Below are 25,868 nucleotides of genomic sequence, written 5' to 3'. Positions count from 1 at the left end.
GGTGCAGAACAGTGATAATGCCACTGTGACGAAGTGATTACCGATCAAAGCACCTAAAGCAGACGGCTAACGAACTCCAACAAATTACAAGTTAATGAGATGGGGCATGTTGTGCATTCTGAAATAGGTGCTGCTACCAGAGGCATAGCAACCAATACTTGGAGGTGGCAAACCAGGGAGGGGAGGGGAGGGGAGGGGAGGGGAGGGGAGCCGAGCCAGTGTTTCCTAATGACTTGATGTAGTGTTGCAGGGACCGAAAATTTAGCACACCAAAATTTGCCACTGTTTTATTTTTCTGTGGAAATATTGTCGTTTCACCATTATTCACCATAGGTGCTAATTGCAAACACAGTATTAGGTGAGTGTGGCAGTTTCAAAGTTGTAAATAACATTTTTCGGTTGGTGAGCAGGCATGAGAGAATACGTGTGCATTACTAAGTCATGACATTCAATGGAAGGTGCTCCGGCAAGCGCTGTGGAGGAGAGGTGAAACCAACTGAGACAGAGATGAGTTCTTGTTCGCGTATAAAGCATAGGTTTTTTTGGGTGGGGGGAGGTTTGGGCTCTTGCCTTTACATTTTTACCTGTGTCCCAATGAAATTGCTTGTATAATTAAATCTCACTGACCGTGTAGTTCTGTACATGCCTACCCAGAAGCTAGTCCAACTCCGTGGGGCTTCCTTTCAACTAGGTCCATGTAGGATTGTAGCCTTACAGCACTCCAGTTTTTCTCCTTCAATACTTTAGGTTGAATACTTGTGCTGTGCTGCGACATGGAGTAGCTTTCTTTTGTTTCATTTACTAACTGCAAGTAAAATATGCTGAACTCAAGCACTTGCTGGAGCATCAGAAAATGTAACAATGTCAAATTCTTTGTTTGTTTGTTTGTTTGTTTATTTAGGCAACTTCTATGCTGCCCCATTCTCTGAAGCCTCGGGGCGGCTCACAAACCATAAATAAATAAAATTCAATAAAACAATATCAATTAACAATATTGTCCTATGTCGAATTCTTTCTTGTTTGTCTAATGCCAAACTCTTTCTTTGTCCTGTGCAAAGAAGTCTTTGCACAGGGCAAAATCAGCTTGCCTTGGAACATATTTGCATCCAATTCCAAATTTTCTAGAAAACTTACATCACTTCTTGTGTGCTGGGTTTGAATGCAGGAAATGCAGGTTGAAGTTCCCACTTGCTACCTGGCAAGTTTGTGTGCCCCCCCCAAAGGACCAGGTTCCTAGTTCAGGGGTGCCCCTGTATCTGGAATTGCTACTCGTGGGCTCCGTGGCACGGAGCACCTTCTCAGTTTAGCTGATTTTCCAGTGGCAACCCTGTCTAGACAGACAGAACCTAGCCATGGTAATCCATGTTCTGTTCACCTCTTGCTTGGATTACTGTAATGCACTCTATCTTTGTGGGTCTGCCTTTGAAAACAGTCTGGAAACGTCAGCTGCCTCGAAATAGGGCTGTGAGGCTGTTGATGGGAACTGACCCAGGAGAGGACATCACGCCAGCCCTCTTTCGGCTGCACTGGCTGCCAGTTGAGGTCTAGGCCCAATTCAGTACACTAACATTTCAAGCCCTATTGTTGTGAGCCGTCCCGAGGCTTCGGCGAATGGGGCGGCATAAAAATGTTTTAACAAAATAGATAGATAGATAGATAGATAGATAGATAGATAGATAGATAGATAGATAGATAGATAGTTTGGGGTCAGGTTATCTGAAGGAGTGGCTTGCTGGCCCTTAAGATCATCCCCTGGGGTCCTTCTCAAAGAGCTCCCCCCCCCCGGAAAGTAAGGGGACATAGCCACTAAGAGAAGGGCATTTTAATTAATTTATTTATTTTTAAAAGCTTTTGTATGCCACCCTTTATAGAAATATCTCAGTTATGGCACATCATCTTTGGAATAAGCTCCCCAGAGAGGTTTCACCTGGTCCCTACTCTTTTTCTTTTGACACTAGGTGAAAACTTTTTTTTTAATGTTCCAGGCATTTTAATAGTTGCAATTGTAGTTTTAATAGGGTTTTATTAGATGATGCTGCCATACTTATCAATTTGACTTGTCTTGGGTTTGTTTTTATTATTGCTGTTGTGATATTGTTCTTTTTATCTTTTCTTATATATTTTAACTCAGTTAAACTGCCAGAGAACATTTCTGGTTAGGGGGTGATACATAAATTTAATAAATAAATAGGAGCCCCGCCATGAGGTTGGAAGTTGTCTGGCAGGACTCTTGTTACTGTGTCAGTGAGGGCTTGAACTGGGGCAGTAGCTTTGTTTGTGCTTCTTGGGATGTATACCTGATCAGGTTGCCATGGAACCAAAATTAAATAAGTCCAAATCTGCTGGTGGTTCAGGCTTCTTGGAGAAGAGCCAGAGTGTTAATGTGCCATGTAAAACTCGTTGGACAAACTGGAATCCCAACCTTGGCCTGATCAGCTTGGCTTTCATCTTGGAGTTTTGCCTTCTGTGAGGATGGGCGTTCAGTTAGGCACGCACGAGTTTCTCCTCCCTTCCTCCAACACTTGAGAAAGGAAACGAAAGTCCAGCTGGTCAACCTGGCAACTTTTTAAAACCCCACTCAACCCAGCAGGCCAGGCCAGCCTAAGGAAGTATAAATCGCAGAGGGATTGGAGCCCGGCAGGACTTTAGACTTGCAGAAGTTAGCTCTGGAGGAGGAAGACTAGCGGTCCAGTGGCGAGAAATGCCCAAGACTGGGGAGGATGGCAGATCAGGAGAACAGAAATGGCCAGAGTATGAGATGGAACTCCAGGTGGCCTGGAGAAACCTTCTGAATCTTTCAGGCATGGTGCACATGATGTCTCTGGAGGGTTGCCACATCGGTCGACAACTTGCCCAAGTGAGTGAGCACGGTTGGTGGTTCTCCAGAGAGGGCCAGTATCCCTTTCCCCTCACAGCCCTTTGCTCCTCGTCTGAATGCTTCTGCACAGAAGGCTTGTTTTGGAAATGGCAAGTGTGACTCAGCCTCCAACGCAGAGGATGCCAGACAGCTGCAAATCATAACAGTAGCCATCTTTTTTTCTTTTTTAGCCTTTCTGTTCTCTTGAGAAATGAGTAAGCAGGGCTGGTTCTTCAGATAGGAGAGACATGTGTACAGAAAAGCTGAGAACTTCTCTCCGCACTCCCCGATCCCAAAGTTTGGAACACCTCTCCTAAGGCTGAGTTCTGTCAGCAAGTGCTTTCGGCTGCAATATGTCGGGCTTTTGCCCCTAGTCCACTTTGCTTTTGCCCACACCAAGGGCCAGATTTGAAATTTGGCCCGAGCGTACGTCTCACAGGAATCAGCGTTCTTGTGCCCTGCCTTCTCCCCATGTCCCAGTTTTCCATGTGCACGAAAAGGGTCTCTGTGCAGTGGGAGGATGGGGGTGGGGGGGGTCATGCAGCCATTAAAAAGGCCTACTGGATGAGACCGAGGTCCAGCGGTCCTCAGCATCAACAATGTGGAGAGACAACCTTCAAGGTGGAAGCCCCACTTCATTTTGGTTGGGCATTGGGTCTGCCAAAGCTGCCGTATGAATACTGGGTTTTGGGAAGGGATGAGCTCTTTTTCCCAGTGCCCCTCACACGGCGGCCAGCTAGCTTCCCACAGGATCCCTCAAGCAGGATGGATACAGGGATTCTGCCTGCCCCGGCTGCTCAGCAGCTGGAGTGGGTGGGCTCACTGCCTCTGATAACCGAAGTAGCACTTGGCCGACAATGATTGTCACAAGGAGTTTGTCCACACCCTTTTTAAAGCCATCCAGATTGACAGCGATCACTGCTTCCCATGGCAGTAAATTCCATAATTTAACTCTTACATTCTTTTTGGTACCAGGTCAAAACTTTTTTATTCAATCGTTATTTTAAAAAAATAGTATCTTAATGTTTTAACAGTTGCTTTTGGTTTAATTTCTTTTACTGGCTATATGTTATGTATTATACTGGATTATTTTATCGTATTTTGATTTTAATGATTGTAAGCCCTCCTGAGATGCTATGCATATGGGTCAGCATATAAAAGTTTTAAATGAATGAATAAAATAAATAAATAAACTCTGTGAAGAAGTCCTTCATTCAGAAAGAAACTGGGCAGCCCTCTGAGTGGGGTGGTGTGAACTGGTGTCCTGCACCAGCAGGGGGTTGGACTCGGTGGCCTTCGTGGCCCCTTCCAACTCTGCTATTCTATGACTCTGTGTTATCTCTCCTGAACTTCAGCTTCACGGGATGACTCCTTTGGGTCCTTGTTTTATTGGAGAAGGAAGAAAATGTCTCCCCTTGTTGTGTCTCCCCTTCCTCGCTTTTTTTCTAAGCTAAACCACCCTGTCACCGAGAGTTGCTGGGGATCGAGGCCCCCTTTAATTAGACCGCTGGGACAGGAATGTTAAGAGACCAACAAAGTTTGTGGAGAATTTCCGATGCAACAATTGCTTTTGTTATCTGGGCACCCCCTTTTGCAACCTTCCTCCATCTGGCTCCCTCCCTCCCTCCACATATGTTGAACTACGCTTCCCATAATCCCCCAGCCAGGTTGCGGAAGCTTGCCTCCCTGTCTTGGAAATGACTCTCCAGCCAGTGCATCCATGACCAGCAGCTGCTGTTGCCTCATTCATGTGCACAACAATAGAAACACAGAAACGAGTCAGAAGGGGCCTCCCGGGCCATCTAGTCTGACCCCTGGTTCCAGCCAGCTCCGTTCACAACATGCCCACCATGTGCATGTCCAGCCTATCTTTGAACACCTATCTTTGAACAATCTGGAAGGGTAGCTCACTCTGCCTCCCACTTTGCAGATGGAGGGCAGAAAGTGCCCGGCCTAAGCCCAGCTAGTACATGCAAAACTTCAGCTGGCTCACATCTTGTAAACTGCCCTGAGGTTTCGGCAAGGGGCGGCATAGAAATGTTATCATCATCATCATCATCATCATCATCATCATCATCTTCACTCTGCTTCACTCCAGTCTTTAAACTGCACAAAATTCTGTTGGTTGATGTTGGTTTTCTGATGGCCAAATGTGGTGTGGATTTTGCATGTGCTTTTTGCACAACACCCTTGGCTTAGGCAAAGACCTTGTCTGCCAAAGTTTTAGTCCTGAGAATTGGAATGAGAGAATTACTAAGACTTAGGGGGAGAAAATGGCATAGACACCAGCTCATCCACTCCACATGTTACAAATTGCCTTTTCAGACACCCATCTGGTTATTCTGCCAGTTGACCCATTTCTCACATTTAATCTCTGTAAAAGTGCAGTATTATGTTCAGTTCAGGTCTCCTTACCTGAAAAAGGAGGTTACTCAGTTGGAAAAAGGACAGGGCAACAAAAAGGAAAAAAAGGAAAGGCAACAGAAACAAGCTGGGGGTTGGAGCAGCTCCCCTATGAGGGGGGAACTGTTCAGCTTTTTAAAAAAGTGAGGAAGGGAAGACAAGAGGGAGGTGTTTAAAATAGTTCATAGTGCGGAGAAATTGGAGAGGGAGACATTGTTCTTTCTCTTGCATAACAGTCAAACCCAAAAGGGTCACTCCATGAAGCTGATGGGTGGGAGAGAAAGGACAGATCAAAGGAAGGACTTCTTCACACAATGTATAGTTAAACTATGGAATAAGCTGCCACAGGAAGGGTGATGGCTGCCAGTCTGGATGGCTTTAAATAGGGATTGGGACAGGTCATGGAGGAAGCTCTCTGTGGCTACTAGCCTTGCTGGCCATGGGCTCCCTCCTTGAGCAGAGGTGGCAGGCCTGCGTAGCCCTCTTGCTGAGGAGCTGGGCAGGAGGGGGTCTTGCACCCATCCTGCTGGAGGGATCCTCTGGGCAGCTGGCTTGCCACTGCGTGTAAAGAGTGATGGACTAGATGGACTCTTGGTTCCTTTTCTACACATCCAAACTCTTTAAAAAGTCATATTTTTGACAAAGTGGCCGTAACTGTTTTTTATTGCAAATTGGCTCATGTGTAATCATGGATGCTTACGGCCGAAGGGAGGTCCTTCTGTGATCCTTTCTTTGATGACTGGACTAGGGAATGCCATTTGCCTTCGGGGAAGCTGCAACCTCCTCCACTTACTGTCCTCAAGATGTGTTGGAAAACAGTTCCCATCATCCCCATTCAGTGCACCCAGTGGGCTTGCTGGCTATGGATGATGTAGAAGCAATAGACCTAGACATCTGGGATGTCACCACGGGGAAGCTTCCATATATAATCATTTTCACATCAAAGATAGTTTTCATAGCCTAGTTCCTCCTGTGTTCACAAGTGTTTCTGTCCCCCAGCGAGTGAATGCTAGGACCTGAGCGCCACCGTTTTTCCCTGGGGCTGCCCTGGCCACAGGAAGGAAGGGAATGTACGTCAGCCTCACCTGCTTTGGATTTGAAGGTACCTGAAGGTCACTTTTAATTCTGTTTAATTTTACCCGATTAATTCTGCACAAATAATTGCCAAAGGTTAGGAAGTCCAGAACAGCCCCTTGTAAATGCCGCCCTCTGTTCTTAGTGGTGTCATGGAGGCATCTGCTATTCATGGGGGAAGGAAGGCCACTTTGCTCTGAGCCCACGGGGGTCAAGGAGGGTCTCTTACGCACAGACCACGCTTGGGGCCAGGCACCCCCTGCCCCTCGGTCTTGCCAGAGCGCTTCTGCCCCCCCCCTCCACTGGAGTACATAACCCAGCCCTTGCTACTACAGGCATCATGGGATGCACGCAGTTTAGAGGAGCTGCTGTCCCTGAAGCTCCCGTTTGCAAGTGCCCAGGAATCAGGGCTGCCTGGAATTGATCTGGTCCAGGGGAGAATGCAGCGCTTCCAGGGCAGAGGGGGATCTGAGATGTTCTGCACGTTAGCCACGTCTTTGTTCTGCCAACTCTTTTCAGCCCGTGAAGGGGTAACTTCGGACTGGTCCAGGGCACCAGCTGCAGCACCACTCTGCACACTGCCTCCTGAGCGATCGCGGACGTGTGTGGGCACACACTGCCCGGCACTTTGGGACCAGAGGGCTGCTTCCATGGCCAGTGGCAGTTGACTTGGCTCCGGATGCCACTAATCCTTTCCTTCAGCTTGAGTTGTGCCCCTGTAGGTTCTGAGTCCCACGTGAGACATTCGTTCAGCACGGATGCCTGTCTCTTTTACCCCCAAAAGCAATAATCTCCTAAGAACGGCTTCCTTGTGAGATGTCACTGTGAGCAATGAAGCCTTTCGGACGCGCCGAATGACACAGGCTCACTAGCTCTGCAGGGAGACGTCCTTGAGCTGTCCCACGAGGAGATGTGCCTGCCCGGGGCAGTCCAGGGAGAACTAACAACGCCAGGGTGAAATAATTGCCTTTCTTCAGAGAGTCAGTGCTAGGATATGATTTTCAGGAGAGGGTCCCTTGGAACAAGGGTGCAGAACTTGCAGCCTATGGACCTGTGTGGCCCTTTGGTGGTCCCTAGGAAGCCCTGCCGCTTTCCTCAGACCATTTGGTGGCTTTCCAACTTCGGTGTGTGTGTTTTCCCTGTTCTGAAAGAGCTAAGCCACCTCTAGAGCTTCGCTACTGTTGGTAAGGACGTAAAGCTAAAATGGATCCAGGATGTGATCCAGGCCCCACTCCTGCAAGTTTGCAGCGCTGTTGTCGATTTTATCCCGTGCAGCCCAAACATTGGTTGCCCTTCAAGCCAGTCTGTTGCCCATCAAAGCTCTAAAGCATGAGCTGTTCCAAAGAAGCGGGGGAAGAAGGGGCTGCTTCTTGCAATGGGTGTCGTGGCATGTGCCTCACTTCAGTGAATCGGACACTGAACCACCGGAACAGACCACCAGACGCCCTAATTGGATGCTGGCTGGGAATGCTGGGGCTTTTTAGACTTCCCCTGTCTAAACATGCCTAGGATTGCACCCTACATCCAATGACTTGGATCATTTCCCGTATCAAAGGCTGCATCTTTTTTCTCTTGGGCATCCCTTGCCTCACCTAGGTCCTACCCAGAACACCGGTGCTGAAACCATTCATCCTCCTTTTGGCTCCTTCCGTGTGATACGCTGGCGCAAATCATGCACTGGCTGTCCAGCCCCTCCTGCCAGCTCCACTTGCTTCTGCAAAGCTCTCGAGGCCTTGGCGCCTGCCTGCCTGTCTTCCCACCCCCATCTTCCCCTGCCTCGTGGTTTCGCGCTGTCCAGTTCTGCCGGCCCCCAGCGTCACAGTGTCTCCAAGACTCTCTTAGAACTGCTCCTTATGTCTGAAACTCCCAGAAGAATTTCAGAGCTGAGCAATTTCAAGAGGCCTGGCAGGCTATTTTAGCCCTGCAGAACACTTGCGAGCAGCTTAGATTTGACCTTTTTGGACCTTTGTGGACTCCAGATGCCATTTTTTCCCAATATGAGTCCATGTCGTCTCCCCTTCCCCTTCCCCTTCCCCTTCCCCTTCCCCTTCCCTTCCCTTCCTGGCTGTATCCCAACATGATCAAAAGTTAGATTGTCAGCATCTTGGGATGGGGACCTGGCTTGTCTCTGCTCACCTGAGTCACTCCATTTATGATACCCTGAAAAGTCCCAGAGAGACTTACTTGAAATCTTGCAGAGCGACCAGCTCCAGCAGTCCTTGATTTTGCTCAAAGCTTTGCCAGGTTTCTTCCAGCAAGTCATCCCAGGGGACATAATTTGCCTCTGCGTAGAATTGCTAAATTAGGGAGTTAAGAATGGCTCTCCGAAGGCTCCTGTCTTTGTTCTTCATGTTGGTGATGGGGTGAGTAATCCATACAGGCAAATATGCACCCTCTCCTCTCAACTTTGGGCTGCTTCAAATATTTTTAAAAATGCAGCTGTACAGTCTTTCCTGGATCCTTTGCATTGTGGGTAAGATCGCATGTTTTCATGCAGAATAGGCAACCTGGACCTCTCCAGAACTTTGGGCTACAGCTCCTGTTCAGGGATTATGGAAAGTGTAGCCTAAAACATCTGGAAGATACCAAGTTTCTTATCTCAGCGATCCTGCATGTGGAAAGCTAGTGGGGGAACACCAGCAGTGTGGTATTCTTGTGCAGATTCCAGCAAGCCCTTAGCATCTAGTACCCGCTAGATGTTTTGGACTACAACTCCCATCATTCCTGACCATTGACCTTGCTTGCTGGGGCTGGTAGGAGCTGACTTCTAAAACAGCTGGGGGGGGGGGTACCAAGTTGAACAAGGCTGATCAATTCACTTTTTTTTGGTATAATATGAAGATGGCTGCCGCTGCTCCTGCTCATAGACACCAGATGGTGTTCAGCCTGGAGGTCGCGCTCTTTGCAGGCGTGTTCTCGAGTCCTGTTTTTTTCCTGTTGGAGTGAATGGAACCCACTGAACTCCCTGGTAGAAAATAAAAGTGAAAATTCGGGAACACTGGTTAGATGTGGCTATACTGGGGACTCCAACTTTCTTGGAGGAAGCCGATCTTAGCCTTGGCCCAATGTACCCTGTTAGAAACATTGGAAGAAGCTTATTTCAGGTGAGCATATTTCCCCATATAACCCAGTATCGCCTGTTCTGACTGGCAGTAACTCTCTGGCGGCTTGGCAGCAGCTCTTTCCACTTCTTTTTCAGCTGGAGAGGACATGGATTGTACCTCAGTCCTTCTGTGAACAAATTGAGTGCTCCACCACCAAGCTGGAAGCCCTCACCTCTTTTGATTTGTTGACTTTGTCCCATAGACCTGAATGAGATCCATGTTGAACTGAACCTCCTCCTCAGCCTTAGATTTAATTGTTTCTGGTGGTGTTAGAGTTTGACAGAGATGGAAACCAGGCGCCTTCCTTTTTATGCAACAGATGAATATGTATCCATGCATGCACAGAATAGTAGCTGTTCCTCTGGGAACATGGTACGTAAAATTCAAATTAATTTTCCCACCTGCGGAGTCCTGAAGCTTGTACTGGAGCAAAGAGTGCGTCTCTGTAGGAGAAAGTCAATCTAGTGTTTCTTATTAAACCCTGTGGCCATGAATATTCAGCCTGCTGCTGCAAGTTTACATGTTTTAAAACATTCTCCTCTCTTGAGCAGCCAGTTCCAGGTGCTACGGGGCACAGCGGGATGGAGTGTTTTCATCCCTGCCGAGCCATAAACCACCCTTGTCATCCTGGCCTGGAGTTTTTCGTTGCTTTCTCTATGCATCTCAGGGGTGTTTGGGGATGTGCTATTGTACAAACACACTGGAGGTTGCAGGATGCTTGCAGATATTATGCAGAGAGATCTACATTTGTATGCATGGAATTCAGCCTTGCAGGTAAGTGCAAAAAAAATCTCCAGCTGCCAAGGGAACAAGAATTTTAAATGTTACCTGCCTATCTGTTGCAGAGAAAACCTCACCATACAAGTTATTCAGCTTGTCCGGTGGCTAAATTAATTCGCGTTTAAATAAAGAAGTAGACTTGCTCTTGGATGGTAGGTCTGTTAGACAAGCTTCTGCTTTCCTGAGGTAAGAGTTCCGTACCTTTCTAGAAGCTGATCCAGGGGATTTTGGAAGCCCCAGAGTGGGTACAGGCTGAACGCCACATGATGCCCCTGGGAATAGCTGGTGGCAAGATATTATTAACAGACGGCACGATGCCTGCAGTGGCGTCTGTGCAGCACACCAGCTGGGCTGCCCTGGTTATCATAGAAACATGGAATAGAAGAGTTGGAAGGGGCCAAGGAGGCCATCAAGTCCACCCCCTGCTGTTGCAGGACACCAGTTCACACCACCCCACTCAGAGGGCTGCCCGGTTTTGCCCTGAATGTCTCCAGTGTGGGAGAGCCCCCCACCTCTCCAGGCAGCTGGTTCCACTGGCATATTGCTCTGACCGTGAGGAAGCTCTTCCTGATGTCCAGCCTGAATCTGGGTTGTACCAATTTGACTTGATTCTGTGTCCTGCATTCTGGCACCAGCACAAAGAGATCTTGACCTTCCTCTTTCTGGAAGCCTTTGAGGTACTTGAAGAGGGACACCATGTTCCCCCTCAGCCTTCTCTTCTCAAGGCTGAACATGCCCAGTTCTCTCCGTCGTGCTTCACAGCACAGTGTTTCCAAACCCCAGATCATTTTTGTTCCCTCCTCTGGGCCCTTCCTAATTTTCCTGCATCTCTCTTAAGCCTTGGCGCCCAGACAGTATTCCAGATGAGGTCTGATTAGTGAGGAGTATAGAGGAACTACTACTTCTCGTGATTTGGAAGTAATAGTTCTGTTAATGCGTCCCAAAATAGCATTTGCCCATTTAGCAGCTGCATTGCATTGTTGGCTCATATTTAGCCATCATCTCATGTGCTTTTAAAATTTGCTTCTCCATGGCCTATTTTAGACTGGAAGCATCACTGAACAGCTTAGGAGCAATCTTCTTTCTGCACTGATGGTGGTCGGAGTGGGAGAGAACCGGTTGGAGTTTGTAACCTCTCCGGTGCCGGCCCAGCATCCTCCCAGTCTGTGAATGGGAAGAGGCCACCTGCCGACCACCTTGTAATTTTTGGGTGCCAGGTATGGAAGAAATCTGCCTTGAAAGGGAAGCCAGACTCTTGGATCTTGGCAGAAAAGAGGGAAAAGCCATCTAAATGCTGTGGAATCGCAAGCTGGGTTTTTGAAGAAGAAGAAATTGTTCCTTGATGCTGGCAGGAAGACTTGTTTATACAGGCTGTTTGCCAGGGCAAAGACAGATGATCGGAGAAAAAGCTCGCCCTGTTTTTTGCAGCATGTTGTGTAGAGAGGTACTTCTAAACACCCCACGCACCGAATAGCATCTTCCACCTACTTTCCTTTACGCCTTCAAAAACACAAATTATATACTGATTTAAGGTAGCTTGTTAAATGTTGGCATGTCCACAGTCTAAAATCGGTAGAATTCTCTGGGGAGAACTGGAGTGCTGGCATAAATTCTGTGTGTTTATCTTGCAGCTCCATTTCAAAAGAAGTTCTTATGGAGGAATGTGCATTTTGTAGCACTTCTGTGTCTGGAGGGATTCCAAAGAGCTTTGCCGGTAGACTGGGCGGGTTCCCACAGATTTCAGAGAGCTGTTAGTGTATCCGTTATATTTGCATATTATGTTTGTCGGATTGCCAGGTTGAGTCTTTCTTTAGTGCATCATTTTTAGAGCAGCAAATTTGCACTTGTTGCCAGATTAACTGTTGGAATCATTCTGGAAATGCAAAATGGGGGAAGCGGTCCCTTTGGTGTACCACTGGCCCTCAGAAACTCGTGCGCCACTGTTTGAGCTGCATAGAATTCTTCTCAGCACTAAATGCTGAAATGGGAAAAGGGTGGGGATTGGGAGAGAGGGAACGATTTTCTGAATGACAGCCTAGAGGTAAGCTGTTGACAGAGGAAGCTTTCTGTGTTCACCTGAAAAGGCAAGAGCCAGGTTCTGCTTCATTGGCAGCACAAGCGTTTATGGAAATGTTCCTCTGATCCCTCCTTTAAACTGAATTAGAAACTGGGTACGGAAGAGGCTGTGCCATAGGAAATATTTTCATTTGTACAGGAAGGGCTGCAGCTCATTGAAAGAACATTTGCTTTGCTTGCAAAGGTTTCCTGGTTGAGTCCCAGCACCTCCAGGTAGGCCTAGGAAAAACCCCTGCCTGAAACCCGGCAGAGCTTCTGCCAGTAAGTATTACCTTCCACGTTTTCAGACCTGGAACCCACCTTTAGACTAAGTATTAGGTTGGGCCTCAAATCAATGACTTTCCCCCATATATTTGCATGGTGGAAGCGTTGTGTTGTGACCCAGTTTGGGCAATGTCATGACCCAGTGCTGCAGGAGCGGGTGACTCGTGGCCCTCCAAATATTGATAGACTGCAGCTCCCATCAACCATAGCCTGCATAATCAACTGTGAGGGAAGATGGGACTTGCCTTCCAGCAACCACAGGTCACCTGTCCCTGAAATATTTGTGTCCAGAGCATCCAGTTAAAATGCCCTCCAAACTTGATGCCCTCCAAGGGTTCAGGGCCCAGAGATCTCAGCCTGTATGGCCAGTGTTCAGGAATGCTGGGGGTTGTAGTCCAAGCACCTGGAGGCCGCCAGACTGAGGAAGGAAAGACTAGCGTGATGGAAGAGGTCTCTGGCAGACTTGCTTCCCATCTATCTGTAGACGTGCGAGTCACCCAGATTTGCTTCGCCTGTGACAGGAAGCCCCCGTGCAACACAACTGCGGTGGTCTTTGCTGGAGAGTGTTGCTCTGCCCTGTGAGAAGCTTGGAGCTGTGGCCTTCTGGTCAGTGTCCTTGTTTTGCCAGTCCAGCGCTGCTCAGGGGTGGGTCGCGTCCCCTCCGATTGGATCGTAATCTTTACTTGGTTTATTTGAGTTACATCCCATCCTTGGACCAAGCAGTTGGTGCATTGCTTGCTCGTTGCCATTCATTTCGAGGCCCTTGTGTTTGTACAACCTACAAGTTGGCAGTCCTTACCACACTCCTTATTCCTGACAGGGAATGCTGGGAATTGAAGTCCGTCACATCTGGAGGACACCGTCTGGAAGCGGTTGCTTTACTGTATTTTCAGAACAGCCTTCTGAATTGGGCGTTCCCAATTCTTGTGTGTTTAGCTTTTGGGTTGTCTTTGATCTTCCATCCTCCATGTTCTTTGTGCACAAAGAAGAATCTAGTCCAAGGCTACATGGGAACTTGGAATATGGATTTTGAAATCTGGGTTCTCTTTTTCACTCACTTCTCCGTGAGCCATCTGGGATTGCATTAGCTTGTTAAAACGTGTTGATGACACCCGTTTGCATTTTGCCTTGTGGAGTGAATACATTTGATGTGTTTATGATGATGGAAGCAGTTCCCATCTGACACACTGAAAATTGCACATATTTTTTAAAAATGCATATGCCACAGATTTGTTTTACTGCTCCAGTGGAAATTTTGCATGACTAGATACCCAGGAACCAAGTGGGAATTCTGCTGGAAGAGGCAAGTACCAGAACATTGCGGGAACTCACGCAGATGAAAACAGCAGAGTGGCCAGTCAGGGTCTGTTGCAAAAAAAGTTATGGGCCGCTTGAAAGCAGGGGCAGGTTTTCATGCAGCTGCTTCGGCCTCGAAACTGCTCTCACCTCTCCAATGGAACATTTTTCGCAAGTGACCTCCAGAAGAGCTGCTTGAATGGACATTGGAAGTTGCTGGCCTTGCCAAAGACAGCTCCGCAAAGTGAGCCGGCACTGGGACGCGCCAGAGGGCGCTGCGGAATTTGGAGAGCTCCCTGATGCAGACCAGATGTGGCAGAACCACCCTGGATCCTCAGTGCCTTTTTGAGAGGGGTCGGTTTTCGCAGATGTGGCTGTTAGGCAAGTCAGTTTCTTAGAGGGGAGGTGCTGATGAGGAGCAGAAGCAACACTGGAGTGCTTTTTCTGCGCACCTGTCTCACCTTGGCCTCTTTGATAGGACGGCGTGCGGCATTTGGGTCCCAAACGGTTTAAAGGGCTTTGCAAATGGTTAGGTACTTGCAGCAGGACCTCTCCTCCATTGTGGTACGATGGACTGACAAAAGACGCACAAGGAAGGGGAGGAGAAAGTGAGCTGACCTGAGTTCAGTGCTGATAGCTATTTCTTTATTTTAGGTCTCTACTTCCCAATGTCTGAAGCTCTCTGGGAGGTGTACTGCAGAAAGGCAGGTGTGCAGGTGGATCTTGGGGCCAAAGTCCAGGTGGGGTGTTGAACCCTCTTTCTGTCGGGGGACTTCTGAGGGCTGCAGTTCAGGGCTGGGCGGGGCCAGAGGCAAAAAATGGGCCGTGCCGAAAATACCAGAAATTCCTCAAATGCAGGAAATTCCAAGACCTCCGATCTGCTTTAGCTTAAAGCTTTTACTGCCCACAATTAAGCCTGAGGACAAGCATTTCTGCTTTTTAGAGTGAAGGAAAACACTGCAGAAGCCAGGAAGCCTCCAAATGATTTGCAGCGGAGGGGAAGGGACAAGGCAGAGGGTTGGATTTGGCCCCGGGGCTGACGTGCGACACCCTTGCTGTACAGACTGGGCCCGTTCCCTGCAATGCGGGAAACTTCCAAGCCAGAATGCAAAGCCAAATACTTCAAAAAGCAGGGAGCAGCACCGGCTGTGGGGCCTTCTAAGCTCGAAGCCCCTGTTGGCACGGGCCTCGTCTCCCTATCCGTGTGGCTGCATGAAGCAGAGGATCTTCTTAGAAGATGTGTGATTCTCTGCAGCGTTAGCCTTGCTTTAAGTAACGGTGTCAAAATACTGCCTAAATATACTGCTTTCCATCACGGCTGCAAACGCCCACAGAGACACCGAGACATCAACGGAAGGATTCCCCCATTTGGCAGAGCCTTTTGTCGGAAGTCACGAACCCTGCCCCCATCTGTCTGCAACCCCACCTCCATGAGGAATACTGACGTGTCCCAGCACGGGAACGGGCAGGATTTCTGTCCTGCTGACGCCAGGTATGTCCTGGCTGCAGGCATGGGGTTGGGCGTGGTTTCCCTCTGTGAGCAGCTCTGCATTAAAAGCAACCCGTGGGACGTCGGCTTGGCACTGGTCTCTGCATGCAGCCTTTCCGTGCTGAACGGCAGGTCCATGCTGTGCCCACCCTTCTGCTCTGGCAGACAGCTTTCTTTGCGCACGGGGGCTACGTTCTCTCTGCGGGGAAGGCATCATCTAGAGCAGGGGTCCTCAAGCTAAGGCCTGCGGGCCGGATCCAGCCCCCCATGCCCATTTAACTGGCCTGCCCCACAGGGTTTGCACTCTCCAGGCACGGGCTTGCTCGAGGGGCGATCGGAGAAAATGATCTCCTTGCAAGCAAGCCGGCATGTGTGCGCCTGGCGGCAGCTTGCTCACAGGGAGGTTGTTTTGGACTCGATCTCCTTGTGAGCAAGCCAGTGGTTCGTCCCTTGCGCGCCCCGCGCCCTCACCGGCCCTTGTCCCCCCTCCGGCACCGCTTTGGTGGCCCACGCCCACCGCTGGCACCTGTTAACTGGCCCCCTTTAGAAAAAGTTTGAGGACCCCTGATCTAGTGAGTCTAGAATGCACAGTTCTTTGCTAAATTGGTCCCCCACACAGAAGTTTTTCCCCAGGACACTAGGAATCCTGTACCAGGATGTCTCCGTCTACCTACACTGACCCTGGGCCATCTCTAACAGGGAGGGCAAGAACGGTTCTGGTTTTGGCTTAGGGTTCATTGGGAGAAAAGCCCCATAGGTTTTCTTTTTCCTTAAGGTTTCAGTTTTGACACTCCCAGGCGAATTGTGTGAAAGGCGTGTGGTTAAATGGGTGTATTTAGACCACAGCTGCACAAATTCAGCTTGAGGACATCATCTTTGCATTGAGTTGGAAGTACGGTTCAAGATGCCGATTGCCAAAAGCAGAATGTGTGATAAACCCTTATAATCGAGTGTTACATGATAGCAGAAAATGGGGAAATGTTCTAGGGGAATTGAGGAATGGGCATATTCTTGGTGAATCAACAAAAAGAAATGGATAGCTGCTTCCCTTGGCGAGAGCATTTACAGGTACAAGTCAGGTTATATGCACCTCCCCAGCGATTAAGACTAATCTATAACCTTCCAGGTGATTAATGCTGGATGTGTCAGGCACAAGCCAATGACATTTTTCATGCGTTCTGGAAATGTCTGGTGATTATTCATTTTTGGTGGGGAATTCTTATGAAAAATTGAAGATGATATTATTATTATTATTATTATTATTATTATTATTATTATTATTATTATAACATTTCTATGCCGCCCCTTGCCGAAACCTCGGGGCGGCTTACAACACGATAAAATACAATGAAATACAATAGCACATAATAAATTACCATTAAATACAAAGTACAAAAAATACATTGGTTTACAAATATAAGATTGAAATTATCAGTATAACTTAAGTAAATAAAAATATAGGAGGAGAAAGAGAAGGAAGAAGAAGTTGCCCTGGCCAGATCATATGTTTTAACAATTCAGATGATGTTTAAATAAAAAGGTCTTTACCTTTCAAATAGGGGCACCATATAACCTTAAAATTGTACTTATTTGGCTACATCAAAGATCTGATTTCCTCTTTGGACACGGAAATGGCTACTGGTCTTCCAGCAGCTGCTGGAATTTGTGTTGCAACCAAATGGAAAATCTCACACGCCTCTTTCATGTTCGATCGGCTCAGTAAATTATGGATAATTACTTGTATGTGCAAGCTATTATCGTACTGAAAAAAGGGGAAATGAAAGACGAAATAATGATGGGCAAATTGGTGGAAAACTGGGTTTTCTGCCAGTTACTGGAATGATCATTATCAGGATGGAGTTGGAAAAAGTAGGGAGAAGGGCAATGATCAGATGCTAGAATAGCCCCCCCATGAGGGGGGGGGGGCAACAAAACAAGGCGAGGCAGTGGGGACAGGAGAGAGGTGTTCAAGATGAAGCCCGGTGTGGCGAAAGTAGGCGAGGGAGACATTTTGAGCCCAGGGTCATCTCATGAAGCTGGTTGCGGGGAGGTATAAGGATGGATCAAAGGTCGGACTTCACACTGCATGGAGTTGAACTGGCTGCCACGGGAAGTGGTGATGGCCGCCAATCTGGGTGGCTTTAAAAGGAGATTGGACAGATTCATGGGAGAGGCTGACTGTGGCTACTAGGCTTGCTGGCCATGTGGTCGCTCCTTCCCCAGAGGTGCCATGCCTGTGCACGCCAGTTGCTGAGGAGCCTGGGCAGGAGGGGGTCTTGCACCCCCCTGCTGGACGGATCCTGGGGGCAGCTGCTTTGCCACCATGTGCTGGACTGGATGGACCTCGGGTCTGATCCTGCAGGGCTTTTCCGATGTTCTTAAGACCTATTCACTGTTCTTTCATTTTACACTTCTAAGTGTGATTTTGCATGGTCTAGTGAACGTTAGTTTTCCTTACATTTCCTTTTCTCTTTAAAGAAATACAGAGACCTAGGAAGCTGCTGCATACGGAGTCAGGTGCTCCGTGCATCCGGCCCAGTGTTGTCAGCACTGACTGGCAGCAGCCCTCCAGGGTTTTCGGCAGCCCTACCTGGAGAGACGGCTGTGGATTGAACAGCCACTTAGCCATGGCCCCGGTGTATGACACTGAATATTTGTTTGTATAATAAATATTTCTAATTAAGTCTTAATTATATTTCTATACTGCCCAATAGTTGCACCTCTCTGGGTGGTTAACAGCAGCAGATAAAATAAATACAAATAGAATTGTTGCTAGTTGCGAAGTTATTCAAAGATAAAGATATTCAAAGATAGGCTGGACATGCACATGGTGGGCATGTCGTGAGTGGAGCCGGCTGGAGTCAGGGGTCAGACTAGATGGCCCGGGAGGTCCCTTCTGACTCGCTCTGTTTCTGTGTTTCTTTGTTATGTCCGACCCATCGCAACCCCATGGACAACACTCCTCCAGGCCTTCCTGTCCTCCACCATCCCCAGGAGCCCACTCAAGCTCACGCCAACTGCTTCAGTGACTCCCTCCAGCCACCCCATTCTCCGCCATCCCCTTCTTCTTTTGCCGTAGCACATTGGACACCTTCCAACCTGGGGGGCGCATCTTCTGGCGCCATATCTCTTTGCCCTTTGGTACTGTCCATGGGGTTTTCATGGCAAAGATACTGGAGTGGGCTGCCATTTCCTTCTCCAGTGGATCACCTTTTGTCAGAGCTCTCTGCTATGACCTCTCCGTCTTGGGTGCCCCTGCACAGGATAGCTCATACAGAATACAAATAAAACATAAAAAAGGATACAATGTAGAATTTAAAAGTCAAATTTAAAACCGAATTTTTTAAAAAGCCGCAATAGCTTAACACAGATTAAGTCAACAGACCCATTAAGCAGTTGACATAATGCCCCAACATAACACAGCACAGCACAACACAACATAACGTATAAAACATAACATTTTTGACGTCCTGTCATAGCAGAGTTTCTTAACCTGGTACAGAAAAGTAAAGTTGGTACCAAGTTGGGGCACTTATTCCATGGGTGAGAGGCCGTCACGGAAAAGGCTCTTCTTTCTGCTCCCACCAGCCGGGTTGCGGGGCGGCTTAGACATGGAATTAAGTCAATGAGTAAGTAAAATAAACCGGGCCTTCCTCAGAGGCAGTCCCCGGACCTACGGCGTTGGGCAGCAGCCGCTTGCGGCCGGGAGCGACGTGGCATCCAGCCCTGTGGTCCCGAGCAGTATATGGCTTTTATAGGGTAAAAATGATCCCTGCATACATCTCATGTCTACAAGTACATAATATTTTTGTTAGTGCTCCTGTTAGGCTGGGACTTGGCTTTGGCGGTGTCTTATCTTTCCGGGCTCAAGCCCAGACACGGGTTTTTCTGTTTGTTATCTGGCCTGGGATCCCCTGGGCCTCGTGTGCCAGATGCAGAAAGCAACTTTCAGCCGCCTTGTCCTGTGCTGCCTGCACAGGTCTTCCCCAGACTAAGGACCCTCCGATGTGTTGGGACTTCCACCCCCATAATTCTTCGGCACTCCCATAATTCCTAGCCACATGGCTGGGCTGTGGGGAATCCCTTGCTCTTTGGGCACCAGGGGCTGAAGCGGGGGCCTTCTGGCTGGAAAAAGGGCTCAGCCTCTCCCCCAGGAGACAACATGTTGCACCCACTGGGCCTCACTCCGCACTTGCTCTCTTTTCCGGAAAATGGCTTCTGCGAGTGTGGGAATTCCATGATGTGACCCCAAAAGCAGATTCCTGTTCTAGGAGGGTGGGGGAATCAGCTGTGGGATTGATTGATTGTGGGAACTGCGGCCTGCCCTGATTTTGCTAACAAGATAAGACCTGCAGTCCCCCATTCCCAGCAGTCCACTGGGAGAGGCCGGTGGGATCCGTTTTCCTATTGCCAGAGGTTAAATGCAACACACAGTTGCGCTGTCCGGATTCCTCTAAGGGTATGACCACGCCACATGTTTCTGGCAGCAAATTATATCTGTCACTTAATTTGAAAAAAAAGTAGATCCTCATTGTGGTAACGGAACCAAATGGAGGCGGGTGTGAATCCGTCTGGGTTTATTTTTGTCATATACCGATATTGTTTTTTTCCCTCGCAGAATCTCTCTCTGGTCTCATTCAGGTTCCTAAATAAGTGACAGGAAAAATAGTAACATCCATATTTTGCCAGCTTAATATTGACGGTATTATGCGTTTCCTATATTTTTTAAAAAATACCATAATCCAATTAAGTTGTCAGGCCCACGCTTGTTTATAAAGTGGCCATCGGTTGCAACAAAAGGCGATTAAGAATCAGCCATAAAACCATGTCCATAGAACAAGACTACTGCAGAAACTCGAATGCAATCATGCTGCTAGAATTGAAAGCCTAACATTAAACTGACACAAGCAGAATTGTGCAAAAAGCTTCCCCTCAAACATTTCTGAGGCACTTCTGAGGGTTCGAAAAATTATTCAGACCCACATCTCCCTATTCTGCACATGGTGTAGTGTTTTCTTTGCTTCCAGAAACCATAAGCTTGTATCCTGTGTCGGTCTAAATACAGTTCTGTGCACTTCTGCGGGCTAATACTGGATACAACCCACTGTTTCCACAGCTTGCCGAAATCGTGCTGTTCCAAAGCCCCGGTGTACATACTCCCAGCCATTCAGGGATCTCCTGAATGGGATTATGTTGGAAAGCCTGAGCGAATCAGCTCTCTTCCTGAAATGACATCACTGATGTCGAGGAAGTGGCATTGCCCTGTCTCAGGTCTAGCCATCCAAGAAACTCTAAGATGTATTTGCCATCTGGGACAACTTAGGAATCGGTTTATGAGTTTCCGATTCTCAGAGCAGAGAAATAAATTTTAGCCATTCTCCAAGGCCTCTCGGTTGTTGTGACCCGCATGAGGCTGCTTCTGGCCGATGCTGATTCAGTGGATCAGCAGCCAACTCGCCCGTGTAACCAAGAGCAGGGCCAAAGTGACTCGCAAGATGCCTTTATGAAGTACCTCGGATTACTGACAGTGGCTGGAGCTCAGGAGCTGGTCCAGAACGATAGATGTTGGAAGCGTGGGTCTGTGCTGCAAAGCACCCAGGGCCGTGCGTCTCTCCTTCCTTTTTGCTGACCCCAAGAGCAACAGATAATGGTGTTGCAGCTCAACTGGAGACTTTGGGCTTGCATTGAACTTCCTTTCCGTCTGGTTTTTCACAAACTCTGTCTTCTTCCATGAGCCCTTCGCACTCCTTGTGCTTGCTTGTATTCCTTGTTCCTGATGCACCCAAATCGCTAGGGCAAGAGCGAGCAGCATGTGCGTGTGGGTGGGTGTTTGTGTGTTTTTCCTTGGCCACAACCAATCTGGACTGTTAAGTAATCAACAGGACTTGTTTGTGAGCAAGAAGGCGTTCTGGGTGTCGTGATGGTATTTCCAGGGCCAAAGCTTACATCACTTGAAAGTTTTCTAGCCCAGCAAACTTGTTTCCAAGAACTCCTGCTCAGATGTTTATGACAATCAGACAAAAAAGGCCCAGAAGTAATCGCCAGTCCATATTGTTCCCAGCACTGAGAAAGGCAGTCTTTGGACATGGATATTAACCACTTCCTCTGAACTTGACTCTTTCAATAGTCACCTAAACTCGAGTCTATAGATGCGTGAAGCATCCCACTCTGACTGGCAGATTTGTAGGCAGACGCTGGAGGTGGGGGCACAGCGATGGAATTGTGTTTTCAGGGGGAATCGAAATGCAAAAAACATGCAGGTGGTGAGGATTAATGATGGGCAGTTACAACTCTTGTTGGGGCAAGTACAAATCCTTGCTATAGAAGATCTCAGGATCTCCCCATCACCCTGATATGAATTTGGGTAGATTACTAGCTTATAAAATATGCCCAGCCGCCCCTTGAGATCAGCGGGAGAGGCCCTCCTCCAGGAGCCCTCAGTGAAGGAAATTAGGAGGGTGGCTACTCGGAGGAGGGCTTTCTCAGCGGTGGCGCCTAAGTTATGGAATGCACTCCCCAGAGAGGTCCGCCTGGCGCCGTCGTTATTTGTTTCTCGGCGCCAGGCGAAGACCTTTTTATTTAAGCAGCATTTTAAATGTTAATATTATTGAATTTTATTCGGCCAGGGTGGCTTATTTTATTTTATTGTATATATTTTAATTGTTATTGTTTTAATGTATTTTGTATTTTATTTGATGTTGTAAGCTGCCCCGAGGCCTCGGCAAGGGGCGGCATAGAAATGTTTTAATAAATAAACAAAACAAAACAAAACAAAACAAAACAAAACAAAACAAAACAAAACTGTTTTCCGGTACAAGGTTCCTTGGAGGTATGCAGAACTGTGTAACATCCCTGCAGAGCCCCTCAAGGGCAGACAAGGACTTCCTGATTTCTTATAGTTCCAATGTTTTTAATGTTCTCTTTTAAATCCTATTCAGCAATAGGTTTTCTTTCTGCAAGAAATGTAAAATCAGTTGATGTAATCCACCCAGAGAACTTTTGTTTCAGGGCAGATTAAAAATATAGCGCATTTCTACCTCACACATGCTTTTTCAGGGCAGCTGTGTGGCTGTTACTTGCTTTTGATTAAAAATTCATTTGGACAAGGTATTTTCATGAAGCTCTTCTGATCTATTAAGCTCTGGCTCTAAATCTGTAATTTCATGCAGTCATCTACATTTCAGAGTGTAATTATTTGGAATCAGTATCCTCCACACACATTTGTAGTTTTGTAAATTTTTCAGATGCTCTAGAGACACATATGCAAATTATTCCTGAGGTTTTTAGATCTTATCTCGGAAACAACACTTGCATCAGTTAGAAGGAAATTATTATATCTCCCCGCCTGGCTTTTTTCCATGCTTCTAAAGGCCAACAATTCCCGTGCAGCAAAAAGTCACTCCACACAAAGGAATCTTCATCATTTTTCATCATTTATAGCAGGCTCTTGGATTGTTTGCTGAAATTGGCAGTTTGCCACTGCTCGGGACCAACTGGATAAATTGCTCCTTTGATTTGAGGATGCCATTTTCCACACTGTATACTGTACATCAGATTAGTAAAAGTTTACCCCCAAGTTCCAGGTGTCCCATCTTCAAAAAACAAAGATGCTTAGCTCCTTTATGAGCCGTCAGATTTTGCCTAGCCTGCCTTCAACCTTCTTTTTCTTCCCAATAAGGCTTACTTACTGGGACCAGTGGTAGCTACAAGTCTTTATGCATAGCGAAGGAGAAAAGACAACACCGCTTCCCATTCTGTCTTTTCTCGGGAGAATGCCTCGTTAGCCTCTTGGGAAATATGGCTGTCCTTGGACCCCTGACATTTCAGTAGCTCCTGGAAAAACTGGATCTGCCAAGGTTGGTCAGAGGCGAGCAATATGCTCTCGCCAAGTTTCAGCGAGAAAGTAGGGAGGGAAAGAAGAGCCGATGCTTCTCCATCCCCACGGAAGAGTAATTGCTGCAGTGGCCATAGCCAACCCAAAAGGGAGTTTGGTGGAGGGACGGATTCTTGGGGGATACGTCAGCTGGGAAATCTTCTCTAATGCGGTCTTAATCCAGTTTTGAGCCCCTCGTTACAGGAAGGATATAGCCAAGTTAGAGTCAGTGCAGCGTAGGGCCACAAGGTTGGTGGCCAGTTTGCAGGGGAAGCCATGTGAGGAGAGACTGAGGGAACTGGGTCTCTTCAGCCTGGAAGAGACTCAGAGGGGATCTGTTGGCAACATGCAGGTATGTGAGGGGGTGTCACACGGAGGTGGGTAGAGACCTGTTCTCCCCTGCAGAGGAAGGCAGAACATGCTCCAACGGAGCAAAGCTCAGGGAGCCAAGGTTCAATTTGGATGCCAGGAAGCACTTCCTGACAGTCAGGACCCCGAGGGTGTGGAATGGGCTCCCACGGGAGGTGGTTGAGGCCCCATTGGTGAGGGTGTTCAAGGATAGGCTGGACGTCCACATGGTGGGCATGTCGTGAGTGGAGCCGGCTGGAGCTGGGGGTCAGACTAGATGGCTCAGGAGACCCCTTCTGGCTCGCTCTGTTTCTATGTTAATCCAATCCACAAAAGAAATTGGTGGCCTTGTAATGCCCACATTTTCTTTGAGCTGAGTCTATAAGCCCAATTCTAAATAACTCCACTGGCCTCTTTATTTTGGACAGCCATTTGCAAGACATTTCTCCCATCTGGAAGTCAAGGAGAAGGTCTGTCAGTGAGATTTTCATCTCAGAATCCACCAAATTGATTCTAACTGTTTCCATCCAAAAAGTTTATTGACCAGCTCTGTCCATCCAGCCCTTAACACGCTCATCCTAAAAAATATTCCTTTTGACTAAATCCCATGGATTTACATGGAACTCTTTTATAAATTAATATTTCCTGAACCATGGTATTAGTTAATCTGCTTCTCCAGAGAAAGTTGTCTATTTGAAATACTCTTAAGAGAGAATTTGTTTGTAATTTTTCTCTGGGGGCACGCTTTGCATTACTGTCTTTGGCACATTTACAGGAAACTAGCAAGCTGAATCGATTTGACTGTTTGAGATACTTCCTTAGAACATATTGATTTGCAGGGGTGTTTGCATCTTAAATATCTCCAAATAAATATTGGCTCATTATGCACAAATCTATATACGTGTACAGATGCATTATTGTTAGTGCTATTATTATTATGGATTACTATCAAAGCTGCTTGGAACTCGAACTTAAAAGCTATCTTAATGCACGGTGAAGTCTCGGCAGCTTAATATTTAAGATCCAGGAAATACAAAGGCTAATTTTGTTGTGGATATGAACCTTAATTATTCCCCCTTGACAATTTGAGATTAATAACAGCTGCTGAGTAATTTGGAGTATTTTTCTGATTCTGCATTATCACCAGCATCCTTGCCGGAGGTAGTCTTTGGATGCCAGTAATTCTGATATATAGCATGCCCAACACACATGTGATCCAGCGTGTTGTGGGCTGAAGCAACCAGCAGGGTCATCAGATCAGGGACACTGTGTGGAAAGGGAAGATCTCAGGTGTGCCTTGGCATACCTGTGCAAAAGTGCTGCTGAAACTTAGCTCTACCTGGTGCTTTGGGCCACTGCGAAGTCTGCCTTTGCTGTACTGCAAATTTTGTTGCTGCTTTTGATGGATCTTTCACGAAACATTCTAATACTTGTCTGTCAAATGTTCCATAAGTTTTTCTCTCTCCCTCCCTTTAGCTATTGACAGGGGAAAATACTAATGTTGGCTTAATGTGGGGATTTAATCATAGCGGCTGTCACCCAGTTCCTTCTGACAAATATTTTCCACTGCTAATGGTTTCAGTGCAGGATTTCTTTTTAATATATGATCCAAGTGTAATCTTATTTAATGGCATTTTATTGCTATAATGCTGCATTTCTCTGAGTTCATTTGCAGAGTTTGCTCACTTTAAAAAACCTGGGTTTTGGGAGAAGAGGGGAGTTCCATTTGGAGTGGGAAATGAATGGTTCCCCCCGCCCCAGGAAAAAGCTACCGGGCGTGCTTAACATCAATGTGGGCTCTCAGTCGTCATTCTTATGCAACACTTTAACGCAGATTTCCGCAAAATGGTGCCTTCCAGATGGCTTGGACCATGACTCTTACATTCCCTGTCCATCTGACCTGTTGCTCAGGGCTGCTGGAGTCACAGTGCGGAATATCTGGAGGGCGTTGAGCTGGGAAGGCAGCTTCAAACGGCGCAGGAAAACCCCATAGGACCGTCCTAAGATCTGGCCAGCGCCAAATTAACCAAGCGTTCGTCATTTGCATTTCACAGGTGGTGCGCACAGAGAAGAACAGTTTGAACAACCGGTTTCTCCCCTGGGATGAGATTGAAACGGAAGCCATCTTATCCATTGATGACGACGCCCACCTTCGCCATGACGAGATCATGTTTGGGTTCCGGTGAGTGAAACCTGCCAGCCTGTCCATCCCCAGATCCAGTGCCTTCTCAGCTGTGCTCCCTTGCTGTCCTCCCCTTGCGCTGTTCCTCGTAGCCTCTTCCAGTGAAGATCTGGTGGCTTAAT

At 47.5% G+C, this 25,868-nt stretch overlaps 1 protein-coding gene across 4 annotated transcripts in view; it reads left to right on the top strand.

The window, feature by feature from the left end:
* Nucleotides 1-25,868, top strand: part of EXTL3 (exostosin like glycosyltransferase 3) — a 103,803-nt gene that overhangs the window by 72,488 nt on the left and 5,447 nt on the right. For all 4 annotated transcript variants that reach the window (XM_044450275.1, XM_044450274.1, XM_044450278.1 and 1 more), the window contains one exon: nucleotides 25,619-25,746. In XM_044450275.1, coding sequence (XP_044306210.1) covers nucleotides 25,619-25,746 — 128 coding nt within the window. The remainder of the gene's footprint in view (nucleotides 1-25,618; nucleotides 25,747-25,868) is intronic.

The sequence above is a fragment of the Varanus komodoensis genome, unplaced genomic scaffold, assembly GCF_004798865.1.
Source record: "Varanus komodoensis strain SLA01 unplaced genomic scaffold, ASM479886v1 scaffold64, whole genome shotgun sequence".
In the NCBI taxonomy this organism is placed as follows: Eukaryota; Metazoa; Chordata; class Lepidosauria; order Squamata; family Varanidae; genus Varanus; species Varanus komodoensis.
This window is presented reverse-complemented; position numbering and strand designations above follow the sequence as displayed.